This window comes from Podarcis bocagei, assembly GCF_964188305.1.
Source record: "Podarcis bocagei genome assembly, chromosome: 1".
NCBI lineage: Eukaryota > Metazoa > Chordata > Lepidosauria > Squamata > Lacertidae > Podarcis > Podarcis bocagei.
This window is the reverse complement of record NC_138125.1, coordinates 2,427,534-2,447,143: the sequence shown is the minus strand read 5'-3', so window position 1 is coordinate 2,447,143 and position 19,610 is coordinate 2,427,534. Positions and strand designations below refer to the sequence as shown.

General features: G+C 48.8%; 1 protein-coding gene across 2 annotated transcripts in view; it reads left to right on the top strand.

Moving 5' to 3' along the window:
• Positions 1-19,610, top strand: part of MDGA2 (MAM domain containing glycosylphosphatidylinositol anchor 2) — a 412,109-nt gene that overhangs the window by 287,219 nt on the left and 105,280 nt on the right. For both annotated transcript variants that reach the window (XM_081195650.1, XM_081195649.1), the window contains exon 8: positions 735-1,028. In XM_081195650.1, coding sequence (XP_081051776.1) covers positions 735-1,028 — 294 coding nt within the window. The remainder of the gene's footprint in view (positions 1-734; positions 1,029-19,610) is intronic.

Sequence of the window (19,610 nt, the reverse complement as noted above, 5' to 3'; positions counted from 1 at the left end):
AGCTCTGTGGCCTTAACCCCTTCTTATGCTAACTAGCAAGAATATGCATTGTTAGGTTTGGCTGCTAATTTCCCACACTTCTGGTGCTGTGAGCAGCAGACATTGAGGGAGATGGGCTGCACAGTGGTTGGTCTACTGCGAGGGGGACTTTTCCCCTCTTTGTCCTGCTTCATGTGAAATTCTCAAAAGCCCAGATAATTTCTGTCCAATGGCATCTTTCATGGGTGTTATGTTCTGGGGATGGTGCGGATATGCAAAAACGGCCTCCTTGGAACTGCCCCCATATATGCATTCATGCCTACTGGAGCAGGTGCGCCAACCAGGCTATACCCCCCCCTCCACAACTAAAAGTTCTCTGCTTTGCTTATTGGGCAAGACTCTGTGATGCTCTCACGGGATCTCACAGGGCCATTCAACTATCCACAAGACCGTCCCTAGCCTAGCAAGCAAGGCAGAGAAATTAAAAACTTTTTGCATGGATTCCACTTGGGTCACCCGGTGCAAGAGTTTCCCCCCTGCATTTAATTGGCACAGTTTCAACCATATGATATATATATATATATATATATATATATATATATATATATATATATATATATATAATGTTGTAAGTCCTGACGGACAGAGCAATCCTATGCTTGCATCATATGCAGTGAAGTACTAATCATCCCTTTTTTGCCCCCCTCTCTCTTTCCTCCCTTTTCTCTCTCCCACCCCTTTGCCCCCATTTGAAGTTCCACCCAATCTGACAGTCCCGCAAGAAAAGTCGCCCTTGGTGACCAGGGAAGGAGACACGGTTGAGCTGCAGTGCCAGGTGACCGGGAAGCCCAAGCCGATCATCCTCTGGTCCAGGGCGGACAAGGAGGTCCCCATGCCCGATGGAACTATGCAGATGGAGAGCTACGATGGGATCCTGAGGATCGTCAACGTCTCGAGGGAGATGACGGGGACTTACAGGTGTCAGACCAGCCAGTACAATGGATTTAACGTCAAGCCAAGGGAAGCCCTGGTGCAGCTCATAGTGCAGTGTAAGTCCACACCCTCCCCTGCCCCCTGGTTTTGTAAAAATGAGTCTGGATTGCATTTCCGGGCCAGGTCTTGTCTTGGAAGCATCCGCTGTTGGTGCTAAGCGCCCGAGGTTTTCCTGAGCTCCACAGAGTCTTGGGGGTAGGTTTGGAAACCTGCTTCATGATACAGTTTTGTGTGTGAGTTTTGTGGCTTCTCCTTTGTTGTCAGAGGTTCAGCTTTACCCAACAATGATGTCTTGGGTGCAGGGTGAATCAGTATTGTTGCATGTACTCCAATCTCCCAGTGGAAAGCGACTCCAGGGGTTCCAGGCCTTTACATGGGTTCTGTTTCCTTGGAGTGAAGATCACCAGTGACTGCAATGTCTTTGGGATGTGGGGTTTTATTTACACATAAATGCAACCTGAGAATAGGATCGAGAGGCGCACAGCATTAATCCTCCAAAACAGATCTTGCTTCTCCATTAGTCACAGTTTTGGATCCAGTTCAGAGCAAGCAAGTCTGTGTCTCCAGCTTCCAGCCTTCTTCCGGTTCAGTTCATACACACACCTCTCTGGCTCTTGTTCTCCTACCTAGCAGACAGGTGAGGCAGGTGGAGGAAAGCCCCCCTCCCATTAGCCTGGAAGGCATCGTCAGTTGTAGCTCTTGCAACCTGAACCATCCTTTTGGGATGCTGATGAAGACACTCGAGTGGCCAGCTAAGGTCATTGTCTTGCAGAGAAACATGTCAGGTAATTTGGTAGGAGTTGAACCCTTTATTTAGATTCTAACCCTCCCTGGGTACAGGACCCCAAGAATTGGAAGTAAGTTGGGGCATCCTTCAAACTGGCCCCACAAACTCACAACTGTGTTGTGTAGTTGGCCCAAGACAAGCCTAAAGAGGTGGCTTTGGGTATCTTGGAGAACAGAAGGTGATGGTCACCTTTGACAATGTGATGGGTGTTCTTAACCCTTGTATGATTGGGGAAAGCTCTTTCGTAATGAAATGTTTAGTTCAAAATATACCCCTCTCCCAGGTCACAGTGTGTTGTTGTTGTTGTTTAAAATATACATTGGATACATTGCATTGCAGGAGATTTCACTATATGACCATTTGGGTCTCTTCCAACTCTACAGTTTTGTGTTTTTGTGATCCAGTTTAGTGTAATAAATTTCTAGAGGTGTCACCTTCTTAATCTATTGTGCCTTTCACAGCTTTATAGTGTCAACTTTTGTGGATCGGATCATCTTTTGTTTAGCTTAAGAAGGGTTTGTTCCATAAGGCAGGATAAATTGAGGTGTGTTTTTCCTTCTTTTCCAGAAGCTTTAGCTCATAGAATCCTTGAATTGGAAGGGACCCAGAGAATCATCTAGTCCACCCCCCCTTCAGTGCAGGAATACGCAGCTGCCCCTTACGGGGATCAAACTTGCAACCTTGACATTGCCAGCACCATGCTCTTGTTACGATATAGAAGCAATGCGGCCGCGAGCTGCTAGCTGGAAAGCAAAACATGATGGGAATGTTGGGACTGTTCCGTGGGAAACAGAGGGACAGTCTATTCACAGTGCGAAGCACCGGAATTAGCCCAGAGTGTAATATGAGCTGTACAGGAAGTACAGTAGGAGGAGTTTGTGTCTCTCGGCTGCTGGAGTTTGAAGAGAGCAGACGTGTTTTCTGTAACGCTGCAAAGACAGAAATAAAGGCATGTAAATACATTTCTGTCTATCTCTTTCCCCTGCCCGGGGGGGGGGGGGCAGGAAAGAGGGGGGGTGTTCTTCTCACGCTGAGAAGGATCGCCTATCGCAACCTAGCCTGTATCCTGAAGGGGAATACAGACAGGGAGGTCAACCGGAGATCAAGCCGGGTGCCTGGAGAGTGGCCAGTTTCTCCTGATAAAGGCTTGATTCCCAACAGCTCTAACCAACTGAGCTATTTGCTTCCAACAAATATTATTTAGGGAGGATATCTGCTGCTTGCAGGGGTTTGGGTGATGGTCTCTACAGAGTCCGGCTCTGGGGGGGGGTCTTTGACTGCTGATCACTCTTCATGTTTAAACGGACGGAATTGGAAGTTTCAATGGCTCCTTAAAGGCCTTTGGAAGGTGCCACACTGACCCCATTTTTTAATATTGCATTTTAGGGGTAATATGTTTAGGTTCTTGGTCCGGCGCTGCACTTTCTTTTCTCAGGCTGAGGGAAATGGCTTTCTATAGAATCCCAGTCACCTGCTTTTAGCGTGGCAATCAGAAAAAGCATCAAAGTGAAGATTATGAAATCTGGCTGCTATTATGTGAAAGAATGTGGAGGTGTTAATCGGGGAGGGTTTTTGCTCAGTGAGGAGGTGTGCTTGCATGACTGAGTTCAGGGTTATTTCTGAAGGCAAATGAGGATCCTGCAGAACACCTTATTAAGGCACTCCAATTCTTTTTTGGGAAGCAATTATGTAAGATTCCGTCTGCGATGACTCTGTGGTAGGCTATAAATAGAATGAGGTATCTTATCTTAGAATGCCATAATTGGTTTCTTGTAAAATGTGTGAGTGTATATAAGATGAGAGGGTGTTTCTTCCCCCCAATGCAAAGACAGAAGTTGCAGTCTCTGGCTTTGCCAAGACTTCTGCGCACGCACATATTTCTGAAGCTTTACATTTGCAACTTTTTTATTTTTATTTTTATTTTTGCAAGCCACGATTCTGCAGCAGCTATATTGTGCCCGGAGATCACAGCACAAAAAAAACACAGTGCTGTGGTTTTTGCAGTCTCACCTAGATACATTTGGGGAGAGTTGCAGTTTCACCGTTTCCCATGTGTTCAAGTGGCTATCGGAAACCTGTTAAGAAGCAAGGATTGCTGCACCACAGGTTCAGCCTGAAAATGATGGCAAGTTGCACGCATTAAAATTCCAAATTTTAATTTTGAATTTTAGAAATCATTGCAGTTAAACTAAATAAGAACATCTTGTTGGGATACTGCCAGGGAGATAAAGTCCATCATGGCCCCCAAGCTGGCTGCCGGACGATCCATTGACCTCCCGTAGACACGCAGTATCAGCAATTAGCGACATGAGCTCCAGAACATTCTAGAGCCGATGCACACTCTTTATCAGCAGATAATGCACAGCCAAAAGTTGCACTCAGGAGAGCATTATTTACAAGCTTTATTCAGCGTTGATCAGAACAAAGAAAGACATGACTGCCTGCGTCAGTGTCTCCGACAGAGAGAGAAAAACGAAAGCAATAGCAAACATAAACATCCTGTGAACAGGACATGCGCAGACTCTGTGACTCACAAAGCCTGCTCCCTTTTAAGGTGGAACGGAAATATCCTAACACATCTAAATAAGAAGAGCCTGCAGAATCAGGCCACTGGCCCGTCTAGTCCAGCAAGCTGTTCTCTCAGTGGCCAACCAGATGTCTGGGGGGGGACCAGCGAGCAGGATTCGAACTCAAGAGCAATTGTCTCCACCTCTGGCTCACAGCATCTCATATACAGAAGTGCTGCTGCCTTGACTGTGGAGGCAGAGCTTGGCCATCCTAGCTAGGACCCATTGACAATACTCTCCTCTCCCATGTAATTGTCTAATAATAATAATAATAATAATAATAATAATAATAATAATAATAATAATTTTTATTTGTATCCCACCCTCCCCGGCCAAGGCTGGGCTTAGAACAGCTAAACATCATAAAAACAACACCATATGCATAAAAACAGACATCAATTATCATATTTTTTTGCTCTATAAGACGCACCAGACCACAAGACGCACCTAGTTTTGGGAGGAGGAAAACAAGACAAAAAAAATTCTGAATCTCAGAAGCCAGAACAGCAAGAGGGATCACTGCGCAGTGAAAGCAGCAATCCCTCTTGCTGTTCTGGCTTCTGGGATAGCTGCGCAGCCTGCATTCGCTCCATAAGATGCACACACATTTCCCCTTACTTTTTAGGAGGGAAAAAGTGAGTCTTATAGAGCAAAAAATACGGTAATTAAAATGCATCTTAAAATTAATTCAGATCAATTAAAATCTGGACAAATGGCAGTTATCAGGTGAAGATGGAGAGTGGTTAATATTTGCCAGGACCAACTGTTTTCACTGATCATATAAGGACCTGTGAACAGGCTGGGAGGCCTCCTTCATGCTTGTTCTTATACAAAGGAAAATAGGTCAGACTGCACCCTGGCCAAAGGCCTGGCGGAACAGCTCCATTTTGCAGACCCTGCGGAAGATGTCAAATACCACAGGGCCCTGGTCTCTTGTGGGAGAGATTTCCACCAGGCTAAAAAGGCCCTGGCTCTTTACAACCACTTAACTTGGTGGTCATTGCTGCTTCCTGAGGGAGGGAGTTCCACAGATAAACTACGCACTGAATGGTGAAGTCCTTCCTTTTACCTGTCCTGAATCTCCCAATATTCAGCTGCATTGGAGAGAGGAGAACTTTTGTCTCCCCACTTTCTCCATGCCATGCATAATTTTAGAAACGTCTATCATATCAGGTCCGTATAGTAAAAGCTCTGGTTTTCCCAGTAGTGATGTATGGAAGTGAGAGCTGGACCATAAAGAAGGCTGATTGTCGAAGAATGGATGCTTTTGAATTCTGGTGCTGGAGGAGACTCTTGAGAGTCCCATGGATTGCAAGAAGATCAAACCTCTCCATTCTGAAGGAAATCAGCCCTGAGTGCTCACTGGAAGGACGGATCTTGAAGCTGAGGCTCCTAGACTTTGGCCACCTCATGAGAAGAGAAGACTCCCTGGAAAAGACCCTGATGCTGGGAAAGATGGAGGGCACAAGGAGAAGGGGATGACAGAGGACGAGATGGTTGGACAGTGTTCTCGAAGCTATGAACATGAGCCTGACCAAACTGCGGGAGGCAGTGGAAGACAGGAGTGCCTGGCGTGCAGGGGGGTCACGAAGAGTCGGACACAACTAAACGATTAAACAACAACAATCATGTCCTCCCTTACTTGCCATTTCTCTAAACTAAAAATCCCCAGCGCTGCAACCCTTCTTTGCAGAAGAGGCACTCCATCCAGTTAAGCATTTGGGTGGGCCGTTTCTAAGCCTTTTTCGACTCTACAATGTCTCTTTTGAGCTTAAGTGCTGCATTCTGGTGTAATACATAGCTTGGCCCTAAGACTCTCATGAAATTGGCAAAAATAGTACATTCCTGTTGGAGGTGTAGCCATTCATGTTATTTGTTCCCGTTGCTGCTATTAAACAGCCACTTTACACATGGCTGGAAGGATGGATTTGTGTGTGTGTGTGCGCGCGAGCACACACACACGCAAATTGAGCAATTTACTTCATCATCACCCTCTTTCCTCTGCAAAGTGATCTTGTTTAATGGCTGAAAATTGGAGCTTTTACAGAAGCAAGTGCCCTGATATATATATATATATATCTAGAAAGAGTAGCAGTAAAGAAAATGTCTGAGAATTAAAGACATTAATGACAGACAAATTCACTGGAGCAGCAGGAGCTTTCATAGACAAGAGTGGACTTGCTTTTCCCTGATACCACCTTTTTCAAGATTGGAAAAATCATAGAACTGCAGAGCTGGAAGTGCCATCTGGTGCAACCTCCCACAGCGCAGGAATCACAACATGGGCATCCTCTGCTGCCATCTCTCTAAAAAAACCCACAGAGAATAATGGCCCTAAATTCTCGCCATCCTCACTAAGCAGACCATCAACCCTTTATTCCCTTCTTTCTTGGGAGATGTGAAAGGACCACGCCAAAAGTAACAGTAATAATAGGGTTGTTCGCAAAAGCTTGTGCTGCAATAATGATCTTGCTGTTTTTCAAAGGATGCTGGATTCACACAGCGCAGCCTATGTATTCCTGGTCTGGGGTCACACTTGTGCTCCATGCAACATGGTTATACTGTGGAACTCCCTGCCATAGAAGGCGGCGATGACAACCAACTTGGATGGCTTCAAAAGTTGTTGTTTGTTGTTTTGTTGTTTAGTCGTGTCCGACTCTTCGTGGCCCCCTAGACCAGAGCACGCCAGGCACTCCTGTCTTCCACTGCCTCCCACACTTTGGTCAAACTCATGCTGGTAGCTTCGAGAACACTGTCCAACCCTCTTGTCCTCTGTCGTCCCCTTCTCCTTGTGCCCTCCATCTTTCCCAACATCAGGGTCTTTTCCAGGGAGTCTTCTCTTCTCATGAGGTGGCCAAAGTCTTGGAGCCTCAGCTTCAGGATCTGTCCTTCCAGTGAGCACTCAGGGCTGACTTCCTTCAGAATGGAGAGGTTGGATCTTCTTGCAGTCCATTGGACTCTCCAGAGTCTCCTCCAGCACCATAATTCAAAAGCACCCATTCTTCGGCGATCAGCCTTCTCTATGGTCCAGCTCTCACTTCCATAGAGGACTAACAATGTCTGCTAGCCATGGGGACTCTCCAGAGTTGGAGGCGCCAATGCTTCTGAGTGACGCTTGCTGGAAAGCGAGGGAGAGCTCTGGTGCTTGAATCCTGCTTGCTGGTTTCCCTTTGGGATTATCTGTTGTCCACTGTGAGAACAGGATGCTGGACTAGACGGGCCCTTGGCTTGACCCAGCAAGGCTCTTACTGTGTTCTTATGTGGGAAGCTTCCACCTTAAACACGCTGAACACAATCTCCTGGCATTGTTCTCCCGCCCAAGACCCACTGAAATTAATGGGGCCTGGGCAAAACCGGGGTAAGGCTGTTGCACAGATTCCATTCATTCTTGTGGTGTGGGTGGGTGTGCAGGAGAGCTTTCCAGTGGATTGTGCCCATTGTCCTGGATAGGCTTAAACACAAACAAACAGAGAGAGAGCAAAGCGTGAGATGCAACAGTGAAGACCTCTGGAGCAGGGATGGAGGAAACCACGCGGGCACCTGGAGCGGCAAACATGACGTGCACCTGGGGGCGCACTGTTCCTCCCGGGGGTGCCAGCATAGCTCGCCGATCACGCAAATACGGCTGGCATATTTGCGCGACCAGGGGGCGGATTTTCGCAACGCCAATCACACCAATTGCGAAAATCCGTCCGCCTGGGTGGGAGGGGAGAGCTGCCACACTGATCTGCCCGGGGAGATTTTGTCACACACACCCCAGGCATGACACCTGGGGTGGGCTGCACCCTCCCTTGTGGCGCCCCTGCTCTGGAGTTTCAGCCTTCTCTGGGCATAGCCACACTAACCTTTCCATGACCAAGTGCCCTTTTTGTCACAGAGCTTTCCCCACGATAATGTGATCTTTATAGCTAAATTGGAGCAAACAGCAACCCACAGAAAACCCAAACTGCCATTTGTTGCACTTCAGCTTTAGAGAGTGGGTTTTCACAGTGGGGAGGAGCGCTCGGACCTTTAAATTCGGACCTGTGCTTGGAAAGAGGGGGGCAAAAGAGAAGTGTGCCTGAGCCCTCTGTTCCCCCTTCCCACTCCTCGCATCCATGCTGATGAGTGCAAAACCATCACTGCAGCGTGGAGCCGTGTCCAAAAGCAATTTCAGCCATCCGCTTTTACCATCCTCGGGGACGACACCTAGAGCATAAAAATGCCACCAGGCACAATATAATCAGATGTTTACATCATGTACCTTATCAAGCCACAATATCCAAAAGGACAAGAGGTAAGTTATTGCCGGGGTTTCCGTCCAGAGTTTATATGCAATCATTTCTTGTTGGCGCTGCATAGAAAATATTGTTTATAGCATCCGCGGCTTGGGGAAAGGATTGGCCTCGGAGCGCTTATGAGGCCTTCTGAGAAAACCCAGCTTACTTTGAGGCTACATGCCTTCCCAACTGAGAGCAGCCTGGCGGAAGAGACTTTATAGAATTAGGGCAACGCCAGGGATGGCGCTAGCTTGTCCAATGAGCATTCAACAAAGTTGGGAAGATTCATTGTCCATCGAAAGGCCATCAGGACTGCCAAAAACAGCCGCTTCGGAAGTGATTATAGTTTTTATCACAGTCACTGTTCCACTGTTCATATTGGAGAGTGCAAGAGGGACATCTATATAGAATGTGACACCGCATTCTCCCCCCACCCAAAAAAATACTTGCGGTGAATTTTCCCATTGTGGAACTTTTTATGGGGCAGCAACAAGTGGCAAGGGGTTGCCTCTAGAACCCAAGCGGAGTGCAAGGGAGCCTGGGGAAGTGGGAGGGAAGACATCCTGGTACTGTATTGGCAGTGGTGTAGCATGGGGAGCCGGGGACCGGGGCATCAGGTGCAAATTTCTGAAGTGGGGGATGCAACCAGGCGCCCCCATGACAGGCTCCCTCATTGAGGCCCGAAGCCACGGGGAGGCAAGCCACCTTGGGATGCCTGCACATGCCCTGTCCCTGAGCCAGCCGAGAGGGAGGGAGGAGGGAGGAAGTGGAAGGGGGGAAAGCACTGCCGGAAACCCCGTGTGTTGTGCCTCGCTGAAAGGACAGGAGGGGGAGGCGACACAACGGCAATCCCGACATCCCGTTTCTCTGCCTTGTCTCTGCTCCCAGGCTGGAGCTGGTTTTGCAAGGAGAGGCTCCCTTGATTAGATGCTGGCCGGCGAAGAGACTGACCGCTGCCGGCCACCAGGGGGTGCAACACTTGCCCTGCCCCGGGACCTGGCAACCCATGATACGCCCCAGTGTGTTAGGAATCTGCAGTATGGCATGTGCTGTGTTGGGAGGGGGGGTTAGGGAGGAATTTTGTTGCTAGAGATGAGGAAGGAAAGCCATCCATTTTGCATTTTAGTATGAACCTATCGAATTTGCATGCCTCACACGAAGAGCAGCTTTTGAGCTTCCCACGAGGACGTCTGGTTGGCCACCGAGAAGACAGGATTCTGGGCCAGGTGGGCCATTGGCCTGATCCTGCAGGTGCTCTTCTCATGCCCTTCTGATCCACTGCTCAAGTGGAACAGCTTCCTCTCCAGCAACGGACCTTCCTTCCCTCTCCTCCACCTGACCCTTTGTGCACCCACCGTCTCCTTAAGTTGGGGGTGGGGCGAGGGGAAGAGAGGGAGGGGAGTCGTGGAATCTTAGAACTGTTGAGTTGACAGGGACCCCCAAGGGCCATCTAGTCCAATCCCCTGCAATGCAGGAATCTCAGCTCAAGCATCCACGGCAGATGCAAAGTTCTGTTGCACTACGAGAAATCGCTCCTCTCACGCAATGGCATAGCTATAGCCAACCAACGGAAGATGGCAGTATAGATGTATTGAGCGCCGCTCACCTTCTCTCGCTCTTGGGGTGCCGCGACTTGATGAGCAAACGGCCTTGTTTTGTTAACGGTAATCAGGATCATGGAGAGCAGCTCCCCTAGGGGGCCACCAAGGAAGGAGCTCTCATCTAAAGCCAATATTGGGATCAGAGCAACTATTGATTAACACCAGCACCTTGGAAGAAGAAGCCTCGCTCTGTGTACAGGAGCGAGGAAGCCCTCCTTCCCGGAGGTATTTGCGAAGTGATGTATAACAATTTAATTAATTGTGCCGACACAGGTTATGACTTCCAAATTGATTGGAGAAGCTTGGAGCTTCGCAGCTGAGAAGGTCTGCAGGAACCTCTTTCCTTGGAGAAGAGAAATCTTCATTCCGGATTTCATTTTTTTTCTTGGACTCCGGAGTCATAATAGCTTCCATCTGCGACAACTCACTCCAGCACCCTTATTTCTCCCCTCTTCTACTTTAAGTAATCAAAATTCAACAAAGCAAAACCAAGAATCAGGCAGCAGCTTGCTATTATAGAGTCATAGTACATGGTTGGATATGTCATCGGAACATGTAGAGATTTGATCTGAACTCAGACAAGAAGATATAATTATTGTTCTCGTGGAAACAAAGATGGCCATTAGCAGTGGCTGTCGGTATATGTTGTTGTTGTTGTTGTTTAGTCGTTTAGTTGTGTCCGACTCTTCGTGACCCCCTGGACCAGAGCACGCCAGGCCCTCCTGTCTTCCACTGCCTCCCGCAGTTTGGTCAGACTCATGTTGGTAGCTTTGAGAACACTATCCAACCATCTTGTCCTCTGTTGTCCCCTTCTCCTTGTGCCCGCCATCTTTCCCAACATCAGGGTCTTTTCCAGGGAGCCTTCTCTTCTCATGAGGTGGCCAAAGTCTTGGAGCCTCACCTTCAGGATCTGTCCTTCCCGTGAGCACTCAGGGCTGATTTCCTTCAGAATGGAGAGGTTTGATCTTCTTGCAGTCCATGGGACTCTCCAGAGTCTCCTCCAGCACCAGTCGGTATATAATAAGTACCAAATGAATGTTAGGGACCTGCCAGCCATGACATCTTTTCTTACTATACGTCGAAACACTCAAACACATAACAGCGTAGTCTGTTGACGGTGCCTTGTGAAACCCACATCAAATGAGTCAACTTTTCTCACATTGCAATGCATAGAGCCTACCAAAACCAAATGTTAAAGGGAAGATCTGACGTATTTCTCCATCCTTGTGCAACAGGTAATTAGCTACAGCCAACAAATATATAATAAGTCCCGTCCAAAGAAGAATGGCAGATTAAGTTGATGGACTATGCTGAAGTGGCAAGAATGACTGGAAGAATCAGAAATCAGGAAGACCGAAATTTTAATAAGGAATGGGGAAAATATATAAATTACCTTAAAAAACCACTGTAAACAATTAAAATTATTAGGAAGGTTGGAATAACACTCATTGTTTAATGTTGAATTTTGGTTATAATGGAGATTTAATAGGTTTGGATTAATAGGTAAGATGCAGGAAGAAAAGGTTAATAGAAGGACCCACAAAGGGGATGAGGGAAGTCCCGGAGATTCTTCGAAATTCTCTTTCTATGTTGGTTGTTTGATAATTGTTTATAATTTCAAAATCTGGGGGGGGGGGACTATTTAAAAAAGCACACACAGAGACAAAATTATAAACTAGTCCTGCGCTGTTATCTTCAAATATTGAGAATAGCCTGGCACTGAGATTCACTGGTCTTCCTACAATCTCATAAATCTCTTGTGAAACTTGTCTCCAGTATTTCTGTACAGATTTGCAGCTCCACCACATGTGGAAGAGTGTGCCAGAACAAAGTCTGCAAGTAGATACCAAAAAGAGGGGAGCCAGGAATTTAGAATGATCCTGGGAATACGCTGTAGGTCAGGAGAGTCAGCCAAAGTGGCTCAGTTGGCACAGGGAAAGTGTTGTGAGGAGTAATGGAAAAGAACATCAGAAGTTTCCTCTTCTGGGAAACTCGCAAGCAGGATTTGAGTAGAAGGAGACTTTCTCTCCTTTGGTTTCCAGCAACTGGGATTCAGAAGTATTTCTGCATCGGATGACGGAGGCGGAGCTTCAACATTATCCTTCTGGCTGGTAGCTATTAATAGGCTTCTCCTCCATGAACTTATCTTATCAACTTTTATTTGTGTATTTCTTAAAAAAATAAAATAAAATTATTTACCACTGTGTCACAAAAATGTACCGCAGTGGTTTACAACAAGAGGAAAACAAAACTGGGCGGTGAAATAATAAAACGTTAAAAATATGTCAAAAGCAAATAATAAACAAAAGCAAACATTGGTTGAGCATTGTGGGTGATGTACTCTTAAAGGTAAAAGGACCCCTGACCGTTAGGTCCAGTCGCGGACAACTCTGGGGTTGCGGCCCTCATCTCGCTTTACTGGCCAAGGGAGCCAACCTTTGTCCGCAGACAGTTTTTCCAGCAGGACTAAGCCGCTTCTGGTGAAACCAGAGCAGTGCACGGAAACGCCGTTTACCTTCCCGCCAGAGTGGTACCTATTTATCTACTTGCACTTGGATGTGCTAGGTTGGCAGGAGCAGGGACCGAGCAACGGGAGCTCACCCTGTCGCCGGGATTTGAACTGCCAATCTTCTGATCAGCAAGCCCTAAGCTCTGTGGTTTAGACCACAGTGCTACCCGCATCCCTCAATGTACTCTTAACTGTTTGCATATCTATAAGGAGAGGAAACTGAGAGGAGGTAAGAGGTGCTTCAGCTGTCTGAAGGAGTGTCACATGGAGGATGGAGCAAGCTTGTTTTCTCCTCATCTGGAGGGGAGGACCTGAACCCTTGGCTTCAAGTTAAAAGAATGGAGATTCCAATTAAGCATCAGGAAGAGCTTTCTGACAGCAAGAGCTTTTCAACGGTGGAACGGTCTCCCTCAGGAGGCAGTGGACAGTTCTTCATTTGAGGTTTTTAAGCAGTTGAGATTCCTGCATTGCAGAGGGTTAGATGACTCTCAGGGGCCCTTCCAACTTTATGATTCCTTCTTCTCCTTTGGTGATCCTTCATAACTGAGATGGTCTTCCATAAACACATTTTTAACAATGAGTCCGTAGGTGATTGTGGAGGCCAGTTCTGGACCCACACATCCTTCCACAGTGGGGACATAGGTTTCCGGGCAGGAGCTGATCATGGTGTGGATTAGCCAAGCGTGCCTTCCTCTTAGTTCATTTCTCCCTTGCGTCCTGAGTTCGAGTGTCTTCAAAGCCCATGACACCTTTGGTAAAGGCTGTTCTCCAACTGGAGTGCTTGCAGGCCAGTGTTTCCCAGTTGTCGGTGTTTATACTACATTTTTTTAGATTTACCTTGAGAGTCTTTAAACCTCTTTTGTTGACCACCAGCATTACACTTTCCATTTTTAAGTTCGGGATAGAGTACAGTGGTACCTCGGGTTAAGAACTTAATTCGTTCTGGAGATCCGTTCTTAACCTGAAGCAGTTCTTAACCTGAGGTACCACTCTAGTTAATGGGGCCTCCTGCTGCCACTGCACAATTTCTGTTCTCATCCTGAAGCAAAGTTCTTAACCCGAGGTACTATTTCTGGGTTAGCAGAATCTGTAACCTGAAGGGTCTGTAACCTGAAGCGTCTGTAACCCGAGGTACCACTGTAATTGCTTTGGAAGATGATAATCACGCATCTGCACAACATGACCAGTCCAACGAAGTTGATGTTGAAGGATCCATGATTCTATTAAAGGAGCTGGGAGCATGTTGGCTGCAGGACTCTGGTCAAGAGGTCTCTTACTGTGTCACTCTGTAAGGAAATACAGAGGCCCTCTTCTTCTCCTCCTGGGGTGATGTCCTAATAATGTCATTGCTTGATTTCTGCTTCTTTGGTGTATCGCTGTTCCTTTCTTCTCCCCCAGCAGGAGATCTCTCTCAACTATGTTCCTGTTGCTCTTGCTTCTCCTGCACTTTTCACGTTCCCAGGATCGCTCTTTATCTCACCTCCCTTTTGATCATTTCCGCCCTGCTTTGAGTTATTAAGCTGGACCCTTATTCATCCATCGGCGCTGACCTTCCGACCTGTAGCAACTCTCACAGCTTGTTTCCACACAGAGCCTCCTGCTGTGGACCTTTTGATAACGAAAGCAGCAGTTCCATCAAAAGAGAGACTTTTGTCTGAATTTTCTCTCTCGCTCACATGCTCACACTTGTTCAATTCTTCCGTCCTATATGTCCATTGGGATTTGAATCGGTAACGAAGAGAGTCCTTTGGCTTGGAAACTTTGGATCGAAAAATGAAGTCTGAAGCACTGAGCAAAGCTGCAAAAGGTAAAGGTACCCCTGACCATTAGGTCCAGTTGGGGACGACTCTGGGGTTGCATGCTCATCTCGCTTTACTGGCCAAGGGAGCTGGTGTTTGTCTGCAGACAGTTTTTCCCGGTCATGTGGCCAGCATGACTAAGCTGCTTCTGGCGAAACCAGAGCAGTAGTTGCTTCGGAAGACGATAACCAGAGCAGAAGAAGAAGAGTTTGGATTTGATATCCCGCCTTTCACTCCCTTTAAGGAATCTCAAAGCAGCTAACATTCTCCTTTCCCTTCCTCCCCCACAACAAACACTCTGTGAGGTGAGTGGGGCTAAGAGACTTCAAAGTTGTGACTGGTTGCCATCAATAGCCCTCTCCTCCAAGTTGGCCATTGCCATTGGTGGCCAACACTGCCTCATGTGGCAGTGAGTTCCAGAGTGCATTAACGTGCTGCATAAAGAAAGGCTTTGTTTTACCTGTCCTGAATTTTCCAACACTCAGCTTTTTGGAAGCCCAGAAATTCTAGTGTTTTGAGAGACAGAGAAAAACTTTTTATCTTTCCATTTTCTCCAAGCCATGCATGATCTTATAATCTTCTATCATGCCGCTGCTTCCCTGCCTTTTCTCTAAACTAACACGTTCCCAACGCTGCAGCCGTTCTTCATTGTGGTGCTGGAGCTGATCTTCAGCTATGGGGTGGCAGCGTGTGGGGAGGCTAGGTGCCACTCCTGAAAATGACAGCAAACTGACTGGGGGGTGGGTGGCTTGGGAAAACTCCCCACTGGCTCCGGAAAGCAACAAAGCAAGAAAAATTAAGCAGCTGTCAACACCATGACTCTGTTTACTAAAGTGAGCAGTCAGGACACCCTGACATTTACAGCGGTTGAAGGCTCTCTGTGCCCAACGACCTGTGCAAAGGTGAGGAATTTGCAAGTATTAACAGAAAAAGAAACTTGCAAATGCCGAGGATAAGTTTAGTAAGGTTGTAGCTGGTGGAAAGGGCTCTTATTCTTAGCTGGTGTACTTTATTTTATTGATAAGGTGACCCAAGGAGTGTTGTGTAGTTTGGCCCTTCCTGGCTGGCACATCAGTAGAGAATGCAGAGTCCAGCTATTAGAGGTTGAATCTATTTCTTTACATATCAAAAGCAGTGGTTCCCAAACTTTTGGAAATTACTTCCCCCTTGGCACCGTAAACTTCGCCCCCAATGCCCCCTACCCTATTAAAAAGATTTCCCCCCCCCCCAGAATAGTGGTTTCCACAACCCACTTAGGAAGATAATAACACCAAACAGCAACAATTCATTGCACACTGATTCCAAAATCAAATTAAATCTATTTAGTGATTTTTAACCTTTTAAAGAGGAGAGCGCAAAATGTGGTCTGAAGCTCAACATCAAAAAAAACTAAGATCATGGCCACTGGTCCCATCACCTCCTGGCAAATAGAAAGGGAAGAAATGGTGGTGGTGAGAGCTCCGAAATAAATAAAGAAGAATCTGGTAGAACAGATGAGACCTGTTGGATAAGAAAACAAGCAAACAGAAGCCTTCAAACAAGGCAGGGGGTGGCCCCCACCCCCCCACCTGTCGGTGTTGCAAATATTGAAGGCAGGGAATCCTCAGTCCCTGAAACAGTTGTCTGGCACCATCAGCATCACGGTTCTCTCTCAAGGAGGATGTGTCAACAGCATCCAGTGTTGACAACCTGCAAAGAATTCAGAGTAGAGATGAGAACTCCAACGGGGGACTAAAATGTGACTTCGGTTTAAGAAGCAGAAGCAGTGCCGGATTCACGTATAAGCTAAACAAGCTCTAGCCTAGGGCCCCACTCTCTTGGGGGGGGGGGCAAAAAAATTTAAAGGAAAAGAAAACCTGGATGTACATTTCCAAAATATAAGATAAAGAAAACCTACATACAGCAACAGTGTTTTGTGATGTGTAGGCTCCTATGATGTAAGCCATGGGCTCCGCCTGCTCGCCTGCTCTCTGAAATATCACTGGTTTGCTCATTTCTATATACAGTGGAACCTCAGGTTGCGGTAAGGGTTACTTCTGGGTTTCGCCGCTCGCGCATGTACAGAAACGCAAAATGACATCACATGCATGCACAGAAGCAGCGAATCACAACCCACGCATGCGCAGACACGCTGCTGTGGGTTGTGCTCTTTTTGTGTTGCGAACGGGCCTCTGGAACGGATCCCGTTCGCAATCAGAGGTACCACTGTATTCTGTTGGGAGCCACCCAGTGTGGCTGGGGAAACCCAGTCAGACGGGTGGGGTATAAATACAGTGGTACCTCAGGTTACATACACTTCAGGTTACAGACTCCGCTAACCCAGAAATAGTGCTTCAGGTTAAGAACTTTGCTTCAGGATGAGAACAGAAATCATGCAGAGGTGGCGCGGCAGCAGCAGGAGGCCCCATTAGCTTAAGTGGTGCTTCAGGTTAAGAACAGTTTCGGGTTAAGAACAGACCTCCGGAACGAATTAAGTACTTAACCCGAGGTACGACTGTAATCAAGTTGCTGTTGCTGTTATGTGGATAAGCCCTTACCCTGAGTGAGACCACGGGTTTGTATTGCTTAGTACTTGTCAGAGCTGCTCGAAGATCCTAGCTCACAGAGGATCACGCTAGCCAGCGATCATTAAGTAAAAGTCTTTATTGAGTTACAGTTTCCATTTTCAAGCTGCTGCGTGCAACTCTACGTCTAGTAGCTAGATCGGCGAAGCTCCGTCTGATTCTCCGCCCCTTGTGCACCAACTTAATATCCTAGCCTTGCTCCACCTTTTCCGCCTGACTGTCCTCCTCTGGGTCCCTCTGCCCCCCGGGGTTTCTTCCTTCCGGGATTCTTCTGACGCTGACCCGGACCCTCCTGCCTCCTTGCGCCGGGCTTTAGGACCTGGCTCCCTTTCCGGGCTGCTTACTGCGCCGCCTTCCTCTGCATTTGAACTTGGCGCGCGCGCCCAACCTTCCACTTTCCGCTTAACCGTTTCTTCGCTCCCCGATGGAGGTGTGGCCACTCCTGACTCATGCCCTCCCTCCTGTGGTGAGCTGCCAGCGCTTGCCCCCTGGCTCCCTTCCTCCTCCCTGCTCCCTAGCGGTGACGCTGGTCCCGATTTCCAACTGCTGTCCTCTGAGTCCCCTCTGGCTCTATCTTCCTGGGGTGCCCCCCTAAACTCCCCCCTTGCCCTGGCCACTGGTGCGCCTTTCTGTGAATCCTCTGATTCACTGGAAAGACTCGGAGATCTCGGGTCGTCGTCATCACTCATCTTTTCTTCTGCCTCCTCCCCTTCGCTCTCTGTTTCCTCCCTTGCCCTTGCCTCTGCTCCTAAACCCCTGACATCCATCCCCCCCTCGAAGCCCCCCATTCCCCCCTCCCCTCCTTCCGGTGCTGGAACTGGGTGCTGCTGTTGCAAAGGGACGAATGTCGGATATCGTTCGCTTCCCGTGGCGGGCCTCCATCTGAAGGCTCCCGGGTCCTCCTCCCTGCTCCCGTCGACGACGGTCACCTCCGCTTCCATCTCTGTGCCGCCGTGCTCGAAACCAGGGTCGTCCCCGAAAACGTCCATGTCCGTCTCTCCCTCACTTCCTCCTGGCGGCGTTGCTCGTCCTGGGCATTCCAGCCACTTTCTGCGGAACTGCTCCTCTGGTCGATCGTCCCACCAATACGAGGGTTCTGATGCAGATCCCGAGGGTGACCCCTCCGGGGAACGTACGTCTTGTGTCGGGTCCTCGTCCGAGTCGAACCCCCGGAGAGTGCTGGCCGAAAGCGTGGGCGTGAAAAGCCAGTCGTCGAAAAAGTCTGCTGGCATTGGTCTATGTGGGAAGAGGGCGTGAAACTCGTCTTTGAGTAGAGGTTCGTCCAAAGCGTAGCCCGGCACCCAGCTGTTCGCACTGGCCGGGGTGCCCTCCTTGGCGAGAAAGTATTCTACCCCCTCCTCCCCCCATCTGGAGTCCAAAATCTCCGTGACTTCGTTGATGCGCTCCTTCTGTGCCACTCCCGCGTGCCCTGTTCTGTCTCTGACCGGACTCGGCGCCGTTCCGGGTTCTTGGAACCTGTGCGGTGCCTTGTAGGGAGTGAGCACCGATCTGTGGAACACCGGATGCATTCTGGAACCCTCCGGAAGTGCCAGTCTGAAAGCTACCGGGTTGACCTGCTCTTCGACTTGGTAGGGCCCCAGTTGTTTATGCCCTAGTTTCTTCTTGGCCAACGACCTGGCCGGCACTGCGTGGGCTGCTAACCAGACCCAGTCTCCCACGTGGAGCTCTTCGCCAACCCTTCTGCGCTTGTCCGCTTGTACCTTGTATGCGTGTTTGGCCAGCTCCAGGTGGCGCCGCAGCTGATCGTGGACTTCCTGCAGCTCCGACGCGAACGCATCTGCTGTCTGCGGCTCCCCCTCCCCCATTCTTTCCAGTCCCGGGAAGGTTCTGGGGTGCCTCCCATTGTTGGCGAAGAACGGCGTGACCCCCGTGGACACGTGCTTCGTGTTGTTGTAGGCGAACTCGGCAAGCGGCAGGTAATCCACCCACGTCGCAGGCTGTTGATTTGCATAACATCTCAGGTACTGCTGCATGATGGCATTGACCCGCTCCGCTTGCCCGTTGGTCTGCGGGTGTCTCGCCGACGCCAGGTTGATCTTGACGTTCAGGAAGCCCATCAGCTTCTGCCAGAAATTCGAGATGAACTGCCGCCCCCGGTCGGACAGAATAGACCGTGGCAGACCGTGAACCTTGAACACGTGGTCTATGAACAGTTTGGCGGTTTGCTCCGCCGTGGCCACCTTCGCACACGGAATGAAATGTGCCATCTTGGAAAACAGGTCCACCACCACCAGCACTGCCGTCTTGCCTCTCGAGCTGGGCAGATCTGTGACAAAGTCCAGAGCCACCCTCTCCCAAGGTTCGACCGGAGTTTGCAGCGGTTCCAACAGTCCGGCCGGCGGTCTGTGCACTGGCTTGGCCCTCTGGCAGGTGTCGCACCTCGCCACGTAGTCTGCGACCTCCCCTCTCATTCCAGGCCACCAGAAATCCCTGGCTACTAATTCCACCGTCTTCTCCTTGCCAAAGTGCCCGGCCGTGGGCGCGTCGTGCAGCTGCTGCAGCACCTTGGCGCGAAGGTCGTCTCCCGGCAC